General features: G+C 43.2%; 1 protein-coding gene across 2 annotated transcripts in view; it reads left to right on the top strand.

Moving 5' to 3' along the window:
• LOC106585906 (transmembrane protein 132C) overlaps positions 1 to 6,528 on the top strand; it is a 497,731-nt gene extending 491,203 nt beyond the window's left edge. Inside the window, exons 9-10 of one of the 2 annotated variants that reach the window (XR_006761888.1) lie at positions 724 to 3,062; positions 3,181 to 6,528. Coding sequence is in view for 1 of the 2 variants with exons in the window: in XM_045707191.1 (XP_045563147.1) it covers positions 724 to 1,929 (1,206 nt within the window). In the remaining variant the exon portion in view is untranslated. Of the gene's footprint in view, positions 1 to 723 lie in introns of both variants that reach the window. The other variant, XM_045707191.1, reaches the window with a different exon arrangement.
• Positions 6,529 to 16,821: the final 10,293 nt, after the last annotated feature.

Genomic DNA, 16,821 nt, shown 5'->3' on the forward strand with positions numbered 1-16,821 from the left:
TTGTTAGCTGCCAAGGCCAAGAGTTGCATTGGCAGCAGAAAAACGGAGCCTTGGTCGTAGTGACTCACTCTCTCTTGTCTTTCTCTCTCTCTCTCTCTCTCTCTCTCTCTCTCTCTCTCTTGTCTGTCTCGCTCTGTCTCTCTCCGTCTCTCTGTCTCTCTCTCTCTGTCTGTCTGTCTCTCTCTGTCTGTCTCTCTCTGTCTGTCTCTCTCTCTCTGTCTCTCTCTCTTGTCTCTTCTCTCTTTCTCTCTCTTTCTCTCTCTTTCTCTCTCTGTCTCTCTCCGTCTCTCTGTCTCTCTCTCTCTCTGTCTCCTCTCTCTCTCTCTCTCTCTCTCTCTCTCTGTCTCTGTCTCTGTCTCTCTCTTTCTTTCTTTCTCTGTCTCTCTCTCTGTCTGTCTCTCTCTGTCTGTCTCTCTCTGTCTCTGTCTCTCTCTCTCTTTCTCTCTCTCTTGTCTCTCTCTCTCTTTCTCTTTCTCTTTCTCTCTCTCTCTCGTCTCTCTCTCTCTTCTCTCTGTCTCTCTGTCTCTCTCTCTTCTCTCTGTCTCTCTCTGTCTCTCTGTCTCTCTCTCTTCTCTCTGTCTCTCTCTCTTTCTCTCTTTCTCTCTCTGTCTCTCTTTCTCTCTCTCTCTCTTGTCTCTCTCTCTCTCTGTCTCTCTCTCTCTCTGTCTCTCTCTCTTGTGTTTTATTTTCCTTTGGCTTCCTTGGCTTCTCCAACCCACGCAGGAAGCTGTCATCAGCGCCTGGATCCAGTACAGTGATGGTTCTGTAACACCCCTCGACATCTACGACCCCAGAGACTTCACGCTGAGCGCCACCTCCCTGGATGAGGCGGTGGTGTCCACCTACCAGGAGCAGCCACTGCGCTGGCCCGTAGTGGTGGCCGAGGGTGAGGGCCAGGGACCGCTGGTCCGAGTGGAGATGGTTATCTCCGAGACCTGCCAGAAGTCTAAGAGGAAGAGTGTCCTGGGTATGGGTGTGGGCAGCGTCAGGGTCAAGTTTGGCCAGAACGACGTGGAGCTGAGGGGCATGGGCCAGGATGAGGAAGAGGGCGGGCTGGATAACAGCACCAGCGACCAGAGACAGAAGGGTCTGGAGGGAGACAAGGCTGGATCGGACAGCTGGAAGCACACCAACGCTGCTTCAGACCGTGAGGAGGGCGCCATGAGGAAGACTAGCACCACCACTAAGACCGCTGTCACCCACCGGGCTGGAGGCAACAAGCGGGGGACAGGTGGCCAGAACGCTCCCGTGGACTACACCAGCTTCCCTGCCCAGGTGGACGTACCTGGGGGCGCGGAGAGCGACCTGTCTCAGACCCCCCGGGGTTTATCCGACCTGGAGATCGGCATGTACGCCCTGCTGGGGGTCTTCTGCCTGGCCATCCTGGTGTTCCTCATCAACTGTGTGAGCTTTGCCTTCCGCTACCGTCACAAGCAGCTGCCCGCGCTGGAGCAAGGCAACATGAACCACGCCCACGACTGGGTGTGGCTGGGCAACGAGGCTGACCTGCTGGAACACCACAGTGACCAGCGCCAGTCGCCGCACCAGGACGAGTGCACCACCATCATTGATCGGAGTGAGGGCTACGAGGAGAGCAAGTATCTGCTCAACGGAGGGGGTAATGTGGAGGTGCAGAGGACCTCCACCCACGGCCAGACCCTCCCCCGCTCCCTCTCGGAGCCCCGGCAGTGCGCTGGCAAGGACCCGGCAGGCAAGGCCGAGCCTCTCAACAACTCCCCCAGCGCTGCCAAGCGCAAGCGGGTTAAGTTCACCTCCTTCGCCACAGTGCTGCCTGACGATGGGGGGCCCTACACTAACTCCATCCTCATTGGCAACGAGGACGACATCAAGTGGGTGTGCCAGGACATGGACCTGGGTCCATCGGCAGAGATCAGAACCTACATGGAGAGGCTACAAGACAATCTGTGAGAGAGAGAGAGAGAGAGAGAGAGAGAGAGAGAGAGAGAGAGAGAGAGAGAGAGAGAGAGAGAGAGAGAGAGAGAGAGAGAGAGAGAGAGAGAGAGAGAGAGAGAGAGAGAGAACTTATCAGAGAGAAAGAGAGAGAGATGGACAGAGCTAGAACGCATCAGACAGAGAGGAACATGATTAAAACTCACCTATAATGCCTTTGGTCTGGAGGATTGAGATGATAGGACATTGGAAGGTGTTTGAGAGGATGATGGATGTGAGAGAATAGAGGTGGGTAGAGAGAAGAGAGAGGTGGGTAGGACAGAAGGTGACCAGGAAGAGAGAACAGAGGGTGGGTAGAGAGAAGGACAGGGGATAGGACAGAAGGTGACCAGGAAGAGAGAACAGAGGGTGGGTAGAGAGAAGGACAGGGGATAGGACAGAAGGTGACCAGGAAGAGAGGACAGAGGGTGGGTAGAGAGAAGGACAGGGGATTGGAGAGAAGGTGACCAGGAAGAGAGGACAGAGGGTGGGTAGAGAGAAGGACAGGGGATAGGAGAGAAGGTGACCAGGAAGAGAGGACAGAGGGTGGGTAGAGAGAAGGACAGGGGATAGGACAGAAGGTGACCAGGAAGAGAGGACAGAGGGTGGGTAGAGAGAAGGACAGGGGATAGGAGAGAAGGTGACCAGGAAGAGAGGACAGAGGGTGGGTAGAGAGAAGGACAGGGGATTGGAGAGAAGGTGACCAGGAAGAGAGAACAGAGGGTGGGTAGAGAGAAGGACAGGGGATAGGAGAGAAGGTGACCAGGAAGAGAGAACAGAGGGTGGGTAGAGAGAAGGACAGAGGATTGGAGAGAAGGTGACCAGGAAGAGAGAACAGAGGGTGGGTAGAGAGAAGGACAGGGGATAGGACAGAAGGTGACCAGGAAGAGAGGACAGAGGGTGGGTAGAGAGAAGGACAGAGGATTGGAGAGAAGGTGACCAGGAAGAGAGAACAGAGGGTGGGTAGAGAGAAGGACAGGGGATAGGACAGAAGGTGACCAGGAAGAGAGAACAGAGGGTGGGTAGAGAGAAGGACAGGGGATAGGACAGAAGGTGACCAGGAAGAGAGGACAGAGGGTGGGTAGAGAGAAGGACAGGGGATAGGAGAGAAGGTGACCAGGAAGAGAGAACAGAGGGTGGGTAGAGAGAAGGACAGGGGATTGGAGAGAAGGTGACCAGGAAGAGAGAACAGAGGGTGGGTAGAGAGAAGGACAGGGGATTGGAGAGAAGGTGACCAGGAAGAGAGGACAGAGGGTGGGTAGAGAAATAATAGAACGAAGAAAGAGGAGAGGGTTGCAAATGGTTCTAGACAGTAAAGCTAGAGAGTGAAGATATATGGGCAGTGTAAATTCACAGAGAACATTAGCTCTGAGGACATATTGAACAAATATGTGGTCAGACAGCAGTGCAAATGAACACACATGAACTACAGAGTCACATAGAATAGCCTACAACGTAAGTGATTCCGGAGTCAGAAATTGATTTATTTCATTGTAATCGTCTTTATATATTTATAACAACATTCGTTTCGGTCTGAAGTAATACAGATACAAATTATATTATGTATTGTGAAATTGTTTTGCCTCACAGACATGGCAATTAAACCTCGCATAATGGCAATTTAGAATATAATTGTCATATTTCAGAAAATAAACATGACATATGATGGCATACTAGTCTTACACAACAGCCTGTGCTGTCAATACTCTCAATTCTCAATTGCGAGGAGATAATGTAAAGGTCATTTTTTGAACTGTGAATTTCTTTTCTCTTTCTTTTCTCTTTGGAATATGTCCTCCTACTCAGAGTAAATGCACCACAACACAGTACTCTCTGGCCCTAACCCTTGAACCCTGAAGTTGTCATCATCAGAGCGCAACCTGTGTGAAACAATCTTTTTTAACTATGTCACAACAACAACATGTATAAGAAGCCAAGTGTAGATGGTGTTATTTAGACAGTGTGAGGACAACTCTGTGGTTTCCCAAACAACACATTGTTCTGGAATTCTGAGTTCTAATAGGAGAGTCTTGGAAAGAAATGTTATTCCAAGACTCCAAGACAAAGGTATTCACTTGCACAATGGACAGAAACTGAAAGTAGCCAATGGAGGTTGTTCTCCTGTTAGTCTAAACTAGCCTGACCCTGGCCTTTTCACCTTGTATCTGGACAGGAATGCAAAGACTGCACAACAGGCCTGGGACCTCCACAGAGCAAGCCAGGGCTTTCCAAACCCTGGATGTGTATGTACTACTGAGGATGGGATCTAATGTAAACAATGTCCTGTAGGACTACAAAGACCAGAGACTCTGTGGTGTTCAGTACACTACAGAACCCTAACAGGACCTGCGACAGTGGAGTGGCACGTCCGTCAGAGTATGTTGTTGTGTTTTCCCCCCATACATTTTTGTCAGGCTGTGCATTTATGAACATTGGAACATTAACCGACCCCACCCCCATGTTTCTTCCTCTTTTGACAGATTCTTATGTTTGATTTTGAAAGATGTGAAAGATCTGTCGTTCCCTTCCCCCGTTGTTTAATTTATTTGATGGTCAGCAAGGGTGCGGAGAGTGAGAGAGGAACATCAGCTCTCAGTCAGCTCAGTGAGAGAGGAGCATCAGCTCAGTGAGAGAGGAGCATCAGCTCAGTGAGAGAGGAGCATCAGCTCAGTGAGAGAGGAGCATCAGCTCAGTGAGAGAGGAGCATCAGCTCAGTGAGAGAGGAGCATCAGCTCAGTGAGAGAGGAGCATCAGCTCAGTGAGAGAGGAACATCAGCTCTCAGTCAGCTCAGTGAGAGAGGAACATCAGCTCAGTGAGAGTTTAACATCAGCTCAGTGAGAGAGGAACATCAGCTCTGTCAGCTCAGTGAGAGAGGAACATCAGCTCAGTGAGAGAGGAGCATCAGCTCAGTGAGAGAGGAACATCAGCTCAGTGAGAGAGGAGCATCAGCTCTCAGTCAGCTCAGTGAGAGAGGAGCATCAGCTCAGTGAGAGAGGAACATCAGCTCAGTGAGAGAGGAACATCAGCTCTCAGTCAGCTCAGTGAGAGAGGAACATCAGCTCTCAGTCAGCTCAGTGAGAGAAGAACATCAGCTCAGTGAGAGAGGAGCATCAGCTCAGTGAGAGAGGAACATCAGCTCTCATTCAGCTCAGTGAGAGAGGAACATCAGCTCAGTGATAGAGGAACATCAGCGCTCAGTCAGCTCAGTGAGAGAGGAACATCAGCTCAGTGAGAGAGGAACATCAGCTCTCAGTCAGCTCAGTGAGATAGGAACATCAGCTCTCAGTCAGCTCAGGTGAACACTCACACAGAGGGAACAGTGGAAGTGCATTGTAGATTGTAAGATTGCAATATTTATACATAAATGTATTACAGAGAAGTTGGTGTAAATAAAATGTTTCAGAGTGCTAGTTGATAAGAGCAGGTCACTAGCCAACATGAGGATTTTGGTACATTTTACAGTGCAAAGGGAGGTATGTTATACACAGTATATCTGCCATTGCCGTGTGAAAGTGTTTATTTTTTATTTTCATGGTTCTTTATGGTTCGTTTCAAGATGTTGAATCTAAGTGCTTGTATTTGTACAGGGTAGGAATTGGTTTGCCTCTCCATTCAGATAAAAGTGGTGGCAAATCTTTCACACCAAGTCCAGAGCTCATACTTACAGGGGTGGACAACTCCAGTCCTCGAGGGCCTGATTGTCACACTTTTTCTCCATCCCTACCAAACACAGCTGATTAATCACATTACATTCTAAACTGAAGATTGTGATTAGGTGATTATTGGAGTCAGGTGTGTTAGCTGGGGCTGGGGCAAAACTGTGACACCAATCAGGCCCTGGAGGACTGGAGTTGTCCACCCCTGTTAAACATAGAGAGTAGAACATAGACACACGAATGGAATCAGATTCCAGCGACGAGAACTGCGTAGAGACAATTATGTGCGACTGACCACGACGTGCAGTTAACTCGTTGACCACAATGATCCAAGACTTGAATGGATTTCAAACTGTAACTGTAAGTTCAGGAACAGATCTCCTCACAGACCCTCAAGGCGTCCACCAAAGCAATAGGACATGGAAACTGAAGATGATAATCAATGGAATCCTCTTTTAGTACACCTCAAAACACAATAACAGATGTAAAGTCTGGGCTCGTTTCATCAAGCATCAGAACAGTAGTACGAACACATTTTGTTTTGTGGTTTTGCAATGCAATCAAAACCTACCATTTTGTTTCCATTGTAGTAAAGTAAAAGTACTTGGTAAGTAGATCAAGTGTTTCCCTGAGCAGTGAAGAATGGGACTGAAAAGCAATATATCCTGCTGAGCCTCTGGAGTTTCTACTCAAGTCCCGTCATTGTTTTCTCTGAACAGAACTTAAAGTGAAGCAAACATACTTCCTAATATGGATGCCGTACATTGTGTTGAGTGAACCATAGATGTTAGTCCATTTCTGATCTCCTTTCTTTTCATTTTTCCGTATGTTTTTTCTTCTTCACAGTTATGTTTTAAAATGCAAGGGTTTTGTGGACGTGGACAATAAAGAGATCTATGTATATAAAAGCCTTGAAATGTTCCCCTTAAACCTGTATGGCTCGTTATTGGTGGCTCTTCATTTTCTGGTTATTTGACACAGCACTTCTCGACTTAATAGTAAAAAAAAGGGTAATAAAAAGATAAGTGGGATATCAAGAGTAAGGTATGTTTATCCTCAGAATATTATCCTCAGAAAATTGTTGTTGTATTGCTGTTGATGTCTTCTGCTGAGATCATTTCGAAAATGGCTTCCATTGAATGAATCCTTGTAAACCTGAAAAAGCTTGCCTGAATAATAACACTATTAGTTGTCAATAGTTTGAGACATTGTCTAACTTTGAAGACATTCCCTATTCCACAATGATAGACTAGTTCATGAACATCACTACTAGTCTTTGAAGTATTTTCTTCTACAGTGAGGCTATTCCTCCCTCTCAGATATAATGCGTCTGATGTATGGGGAAGTATTCCTGCACACAGGCACTGAGAAAGGTGATTGCTGTATTATCACCATTTTTTTTAAATAGCACAAATAGTTTTCCATTAAGGTAAATATGCCCCACAGCACAGAGAAGCTGATTTGGAACTGCTGCCTCAAAGGGCATTGTCCTTCTCTTCTGTAATGCTATCAAAGCCTACTGTACAGTAGATTGTCCCTCCAAATAATACTACAAAGCACTTCATCAGCATTTGAAAACCTAATTTGATGATGTGTTTATTTAGCACCTAGTGCACAAATTAATACTGCATCCCTTGTAGTAGGAATAAAAGGATCAACCAGAAGTAATACTCTATCTCTCTATCTCTCTCTTACCTATTTCTTTCTATTTTTCACCTGTTTCTCTTTCTCAGTGAATAAACAAGTGCATCGAGTTTCCCAGTTGCACAGAACCGGTTTTCCCTTTCTAAAACAAATTCTTTTCCAATTTAGTGGCTCTTCCATTAACATGTGTTCCTCCTGCACCGCATTGATTTACTGCGGTTATCAAATACATATTGCCAACCAAGTGAGACATGCAACCTTTCATTTTCACGCCGTCGCCTTACAAATTCGACATGGTACATTAACAAGAAAAATGACTGGCCATCGAAGGCAAAGGGAAGCGGTCTGTGTCTTCACATGACATTTGGTTTTCATTTCGCATTCATTACTTAGCGCCGCTTTGGTTAGTGGGGCGGGTTGTAGCGGCGGTGGGCCAATACGGATGCCAAGTCGCAGGTAGCTTAGGCGCTCTCTCAACGGCATAGGCCAGGACAGCTTGAAATTAATAGTTAACCTATGGACCAGTGCGTTTGTGTTCCTTTGCTGTGTTTGTCATTTCTCTAAAGATGAAGAGAATTAAAAAGAAGTTAGAAAATAATGCAGGCAACAGGAAGAACATCAGGTGTTTACTCCCATCCTGTTATGACATCAGGTGTTTCTACCCATCCTGTTATGACATCAGGTGTTTCTACCCATCCTGTTATGACATCAGGTGTTTATACCCATCCTGTTATGACATCAGGTGTTAATACCCATCCTGTTATGACATCAGGTGTTTATACCCATCCTGTTATGACATCAGGTGTTTCTACCCATCCTGTTATGACATCAGGTGTTTATACCCATCCTGTTATGATATCAGGTGTTTATACCCATCCTGTTATGACATCAGGTGTTAATACCCATCCTGTTATGACATCAGGTGTTTATACCCATCCTGTTATGACATCAGGTGTTTATACCCATCCTGTTATGACATCAGGTGTTAATACCCATCCTGTTATGACATCAGGTGTTTATACCCATCCTGTTATAACATCAGGTGTTTATACCCATCCTGTTATAACATCAGGTGTTTATACCCATCCTGTTATGATATCAGGTGTTTATACCCATCCTGTTATGACATCAGGTGTTTATACCCATCCTGTTATGACATCAGGTGTTAATACCCACCCCGTTATGACATCAGGTGTTTCTACCCATCCTGTTATAACATCAGGTGTTTCTACCCATCCTGTTATGATATCAGGTGTTTATACCCATCCTGTTATGATATCAGGTGTTTATACCCATCCTGTTATGATATCAGGTGTTTATACCCATCCTGTTATGACATCAGGTGTTTATACCCATCCTGTTATGACATCAGGTGTTTCTACCCATCCTGTTATGACATCAGGTGTTTATACCCACCCCGTTATGACATCAGGTGTTTATACCCATCCTGTTATGACATCAGGTGTTAATACCCACCCCATTATGACATCAGGTGTTTATACCCATCCTGTTATGACACCAGGTGTTATACCCATCCTGTTATGACATCAGGTGTTAATACCCATCCTGTTATGACATCAGGTGTTTCTACCCATCCTGTTATGACATCAGGTGTTTATACCCATCCTGTTATGACATCATGTGTTTATACCCACCCCGTTATGACATCAGGTGTTTCTACCCATCCTGTTATGACATCATGTGTTTATACCAATCCTGTTATGACATCAGGTGTTTATACCCATCCTGTTATGACATCAGGTGTTAATAACCATCCTGTTATGACATCAGGTGTTTATACCCACCCCGTTATGACATCAGGTGTTTATACCCATCCTGTTATAACATCAGGTTTTAATACCCATCCTGTTATGACATCAGGTGTTTATACCCATCCTGTTATAACATCAGGTGTTTCTACCCATCCTGTTATGACATCAGGTGTTTATACCCATCCTGTTATGACATCAGGTGTTTATACCCATCCTGTTATAACATCAGGTGTTTATACCCATCCTGTTATGATATCAGGTGTTTATACCCATCCTGTTATGACATAAGGTGTTAATACCCACCCCGTTATGACATCAAGTGTTTCTACCCATCCTGTTATAACATCAGGTGTTTCTACCCATCCTGTTATAACATCAGGTGTTTATACCCATCCTGTCATGATATCAGGTGTTTATACCCATCCTGTTATGACATCAGGTGTTTATACCCATCCTGTTATGATATCAGGTGTTTATGCCCATCCTGTTATGATATCAGGTGTTTATACCCATCCTGTTATGACATCAGGTGTTTATACCCATCCTGTTATGACACCAGGTGTTTATACCCATCCTGTTATGACATCAGGTGTTAATACCCATCCTGTTATGACATCAGGTGTTTATATCCACCCTGTTATGATATCAGGTGTTTATACCCATCCTGTTATAACATCAGGTTTTAATACCCATCCTGTTATGACATCAGGTGTTAATACCCATCCTGTTATGACATCAGGTGTTTCTACCCATCCTGTTATGACATCAGGTGTTTATATCCACCCTGTTATGATATCAGGTGTTTATACCCATCCTGTTATAACATCAGGTGTTTATACCCATCCTGTTATGACATCAGGTGTTTCTACCCATCCTGTTATGACATCAGGTGTTTATACCCATCCTGTTATGACATCAGGTGTTAATACCCATCCTGTTATAACATCAGGTGTTTATACCCATCCTGTTATGACATCAGGTGTTTATACCCATCCTGTTATGACATCAGGTGTTTCTACCCATCCTGTTATAACATCAGGTGTTTATACCCATCCTGTTATGACATCAGGTGTTAATACCCATCCTGTTATAACATCAGGTTTTAATACCCATCCTGTTATAACATCAGGTGTTTCTACCCATCCTGTTATGACATCAGGTGTTTATACCCATCCTGTTATAACATCAGGTGTTTCTACCCATCCTGTTATGACATCAGGTGTTTATACCCATCCTGTTATGACATCAGGTGTTTATACCCATCCTGTTATAACATCAGGTGTTTATACCCATCCTGTTATGATATCAGGTGTTTATACCCATCCTGTTATGACATCAGGTGTTTATACCCATCCTGTTATGATATCAGGTGTTTATACCCATCCTGTTGTGATATCAGGTGTTTATACCCATCCTGTTATGACATCAGGTGTTTATACCCATCCTGTTATGACATCAGGTGTTTATACCCATCCTGTTATGATATCAGGTGTTTATACCCATCCTGTTATAACATCAGGTGTTTATACCCATCCTGTTATGACATCAGGTGTTTCTACCCATCCTGTTATGACATCAGGTGTTTATACCCACCCCGTTATGACATCAGGTGTTTATACACATCCTGTTATGATATCAGGTGTTTATACCCATCCTGTTATGATATCAGGTGTTTATACCCATCCTGTTATGACATCAGGTGTTTATACCCATCCTGTTATGACACCAGGTGTTATACCCATCCTGTTATGACATCAGGTGTTAATACCCATCCTGTTATGACATCAGGTGTTTCTACCCATCCTGTTATGACATCAGGTGTTTATACCCACCCCGTTATGACATCAGGTGTTAATACCCATCCTGTTATAACATCAGGTTTTAATACCCATCCTGTTATAACATCAGGTGTTTCTACCCATCCTGTTATGACATCAGGTGTTTATACCCATCCTGTTATAACATCAGGTGTTTCTACCCATCCTGTTATGACATCAGGTGTTTATACCCATCCTGTTATGACATCAGGTGTTTATACCCATCCTGTTATAACATCAGGTGTTTCTACCCATCCTGTTATGACATCAGGTGTTTATACCCATCCTGTTATGACATCATGTGTTTATACCCACCCCGTTATGACATCAGGTGTTTCTACCCATCCTGTTATGACATCATGTGTTTATACCAATCCTGTTATGACATCAGGTGTTTATACCCATCCTGTTATGACATCAGGTGTTAATAACCATCCTGTTATGACATCAGGTGTTTATACCCACCCCGTTATGACATCAGGTGTTTATACCCATCCTGTTATAACATCAGGTTTTAATACCCATCCTGTTATGACATCAGGTGTTTATACCCATCCTGTTATGACATCAGGTGTTTCTACCCATCCTGTTATAACATCAGGTGTTTCTACCCATCCTGTTATAACATCAGGTGTTTCTACCCATCCTGTTATGACATCAGGTGTTTATACCCATCCTGTTATGACATCAGGTGTTTATACCCATCCTGTTATAACATCAGGTGTTTATACCCATCCTGTTATGATATCAGGTGTTTATACCCATCCTGTTATGACATCAGGTGTTAATACCCACCCCGTTATGACATCAAGTGTTTCTACCCATCCTGTTATAACATCAGGTGTTTCTGCCCATCCTGTTATAACATCAGGTGTTTATACCCATCCTGTTATGATATCAGGTGTTTATACCCATCCTGTCATGATATCAGGTGTTTATACCCATCCTGTTATGACATCAGGTGTTTATACCCATCCTGTTATGATATCAGGTGTTTATACCCATCCTGTTATGATATCAGGTGTTTATACCCATCCTGTTATGACATCAGGTGTTTATACCCATCCTGTTATGACATCAGGTGTTTATACCCATCCTGTTATGACATCAGGTGTTTCTACCCATCCTGTTATGACATCAGGTGTTTATACCCATCCTGTTATGATATCAGGTGTTTATACACATCCTGTTATGACATCAGGTGTTTATACCCATCCTGTTATGACACCAGGTGTTATACCCATCCTGTTATGACATCAGGTGTTAATACCCATCCTGTTATGACATCAGGTGTTTCTACCCATCCTGTTATGACATCAGGTGTTTATACCCACCCCGTTATGACATCAGGTGTTAATACCCATCCTGTTATAACATCAGGTTTTAATACCCATCCTGTTATAACATCAGGTGTTTCTACCCATCCTCTTATGACATCAGGTGTTTATACCCATCCTGTTATAACATCAGGTGTTTATACCCATCCTGTTATGACATCAGGTGTTTATACCCATCCTGTTATGACATAAGGTGTTTATACCCATCCTGTTATAACATCAGGTGTTTCTACCCATCCTGTTATGACATCAGGTGTTTATACCCATCCTGTTATGACATCATGTGTTTATACCCACCCCGTTATGACATCAGGTGTTTCTACCCATCCTGTTATGACATCATGTGTTTATACCAATCCTGTTATGACATCAGGTGTTTATACCCATCCTGTTATGACATCAGGTGTTAATAACCATCCTGTTATGACATCAGGTGTTTATACCCACCCCGTTATGACATCTGGTGTTTATACCCATCCTGTTATAACATCAGGTTTTAATACCCATCCTGTTATGACATCAGGTGTTTATACCCATCCTGTTATAACATCAGGTGTTTCTACCCATCCTGTTATGACATCAGGTGTTTATACCCATCCTGTTATGACATCAGGTGTTTATACCCACCCCGTTATGACATCAGGTGTTTCTACCCATCCTGTTATGATATCAGGTGTTTATACCCATCCTGTTATGATATCAGGTGTTTATACCCATCCTGTTATAACATCAGGTGTTTCTACCCATCCTGTTATGACATCAGGTGTTTATACCCATCCTGTTATGACATCAGGTGTTAATACCCACCCCGTTATGACATCAAGTGTTTCTACCCATCCTGTTATAACATCAGGTGTTTCTACCCATCCTGTTATAACATCAGGTGTTTATACCCATCCTGTTATGATATCAGGTGTTTATACCCATCCTGTCATGATATCAGGTGTTTATACCCATCCTGTTATGACATCAGGTGTTTATACCCATCCTGTTATGACACCAGGTGTTATACCCATCCTGTTATGACATCAGGTGTTAATACCCATCCTGTTATGACATCAGGTGTTTCTACCCATCCTGTTATGACATCAGGTGTTTATACCCACCCCGTTATGACATCAGGTGTTAATACCCATCCTGTTATAACATCAGGTTTTAATACCCATCCTGTTATAACATCAGGTGTTTCTACCCATCCTGTTATGACATCAGGTGTTTATACCCATCCTGTTATAACATCAGGTGTTTCTACCCATCCTGTTATGACATCAGGTGTTTATACCCATCCTGTTATGACATCAGGTGTTTATACCCATCCTGTTATAACATCAGGTGTTTATACCCATCCTGTTATGATATCAGGTGTTTATACCCATCCTGTTATGACATCAGGTGTTTATACCCATCCTGTTATGATATCAGGTGTTTATACCCATCCTGTTATAACATCAGGTGTTTCTACCCATCCTGTTATAACATCAGGTGTTTATACCCATCCTGTTATGATATCAGGTGTTTATACCCATCCTGTCATGATATCAGGTGTTTATACCCATCCTGTTATGACATCAGGTGTTTATACCCATCCTGTTATGATATCAGGTGTTTATGCCCATCCTGTTATGATATCAGGTGTTTATACCCATCCTGTTATGACATCAGGTGTTTATACCCATCCTGTTATGACACCAGGTGTTAATACCCATCCTGTTATGACATCAGGTGTTAATACCCATCCTGTTATGACATCAGGTGTTTCTACCCATCCTGTTATGACATCAGGTGTTTATACCCACCCCGTTATGACATCAGGTGTTAATACCCATCCTGTTATAACATCAGGTTTTAATACCCATCCTGTTATAACATCAGGTGTTTCTACCCATCCTGTTATGACATCAGGTGTTTATACCCATCCTGTTATAACATCAGGTGTTTCTACCCATCCTGTTATGACATCAGGTGTTTATACCCATCCTGTTATGACATCAGGTGTTTATACCCATCCTGTTATAACATCAGGTGTTTATACCCATCCTGTTATGATATCAGGTGTTTATACCCATCCTGTTATGACATCAGGTGTTTATACCCATCCTGTTATGACATCAGGTGTTTATACCCATCCTGTTATGACATCAGGTGTTTATACCCATCCTGTTATAACATCAGGTGTTTATACCCATCCTGTTATGACATCAGGTGTTTATACCCATCCTGTTATGACATCAGGTGTTTATACCCATCCTGTTATGATATCAGGTGTTTATACCCATCCTGTTGTGATATCAGGTGTTTATACCCATCCTGTTATGACATCAGGTGTTTATACCCATCCTGTTATGACATCAGGTGTTTATACCCATCCTGTTATGATATCAGGTGTTTATACCCATCCTGTTATGACATCAGGTGTTTATACCCATCCTGTTATGACACCAGGTGTTATACCCATCCTGTTATGACATCAGGTGTTAATACCCATCCTGTTATAACATCAGGTGTTATACCCATCCTGTTATAACATCAGGTGTTTATACCCACCCTGTTATGACATCAGGTGTTTCTACCCATCCTGTTATGACATCAGGTGTTTATACCCATCCTGTTATGACATCAGGTGTTTATACCCATCCTGTTATGACATCAGGTGTTTATACCCATCCTGTTATGATATCAGGTGTTAATACCCATCCTGTTATGACATCAGGTGTTTCTACCCATCCTGTTATGACATCAGGTGTTTATACCCACCCCGTTATGACATCAGGTGTTAATACCCATCCTGTTATAACATCAGGTTTTAATACCCATCCTGTTATAACATCAGGTGTTTCTACCCATCCTGTTATGACATCAGGTGTTTATACCCATCCTGTTATAACATCAGGTGTTTCTACCCATCCTGTTATGACATCAGGTGTTTATACCCATCCTGTTATGACATCAGGTGTTTATACCCATCCTGTTATAACATCAGGTGTTTCTACCCATCCTGTTATGACATCAGGTGTTTATACCCATCCTGTTATGACATCATGTGTTTATACCCACCCGTTATGACATCAGGTGTTTCTACCCATCCTGTTATGACATCATGTGTTTATACCAATCCTGTTATGACATCAGGTGTTTATAGCCATCCTGTTATGACATCAGGTGTTAATAACCATCCTGTTATGACATCAGGTGTTTATACCCACCCCGTTATGACATCAGGTGTTTATACCCATCCTGTTATAACATCAGGTTTTAATACCCATCCTGTTATGACATCAGGTCTTTATACCCATCCTGTTATAACATCAGGTGTTTCTACCCATCCTGTTATGACATCAGGTGTTTATACCCATCCTGTTATGACATCAGGTGTTTATACCCATCCTGTTATAACATCAGGTGTTTATACCCATCCTGTTATGATATCAGGTGTTTATACCCATCCTGTTATGACATCAGGTGTTAATACCCACCCCGTTATGACATCAAGTGTTTCTACCCATCCTGTTATAACATCAGGTGTTTCTGCCCATCCTGTTATAACATCAGGTGTTTCTGCCCATCCTGTTATAACATCAGGTGTTTATACCCATCCTGTTATGATATCAGGTGTTTATACCCATCCTGTCATGATATCAGGTGTTTATACCCATCCTGTTATGACATCAGGTGTTTATACCCATCCTGTTATGACACCAGGTGTTATACCCATCCTGTTATGACATCAGGTGTTAATACCCATCCTGTTATGACATCAGGTGTTTCTACCCATCCTGTTATGACATCAGGTGTTTATACCCACCCCGTTATGACATCAGGTGTTAATACCCATCCTGTTATAACATCAGGTTTTAATACCCATCCTGTTATAACATCAGGTGTTTCTACCCATCCTGTTATGACATCAGGTGTTTATACCCATCCTGTTATAACATCAGGTGTTTCTACCCATCCTGTTATGACATCAGGTGTTTATACCCATCCTGTTATGACATCAGGTGTTTATACCCATCCTGTTATGACATCAGGTGTTTATACCCATCCTGTTATAACATCAGGTGTTTATACCCATCCTGTTATGATATCAGGTGTTTATACCCATCCTGTTATGACATCAGGTGTTTATACCCATCCTGTTATGATATCAGGTGTTTATACCCATCCTGTTATAACATCAGGTGTTTCTACCCATCCTGTTATGACATCAGGTGTTAATACCCATCCTGTTATAACATCAGGTGTTTATACCCATCCTGTTATGATATCAGGTGTTTATACCCATCCTGTCATGATATCAGGTGTTTATACCCATCCTGTTATGACATCAGGTGTTTATACCCATCCTGTTATGATATCAGGTGTTTATGCCCATCCTGTTATGATATCAGGTGTTTATACCCATCCTGTTATGACATCAGGTGTTTATACCCATCCTGTTATGACACCAGGTGTTATACCCATCCTGTTATGACATCAGGTGTTTATACCCATCCTGTTATAACATCAGGTGTTTATACCCATCCTGTTATGACATCAGGTGTTTCTACCCATCCTGTTATGACATCAGGTGTTTATACCCACCCCGTTATGACATCAGGTGTTAATACCCATCCTGTTATAACATCAGGTTTTAATACCCATCCT

Source organism: Salmo salar, chromosome ssa24 (assembly GCF_905237065.1).
Source record: "Salmo salar chromosome ssa24, Ssal_v3.1, whole genome shotgun sequence".
NCBI lineage: Eukaryota > Metazoa > Chordata > Actinopteri > Salmoniformes > Salmonidae > Salmo > Salmo salar.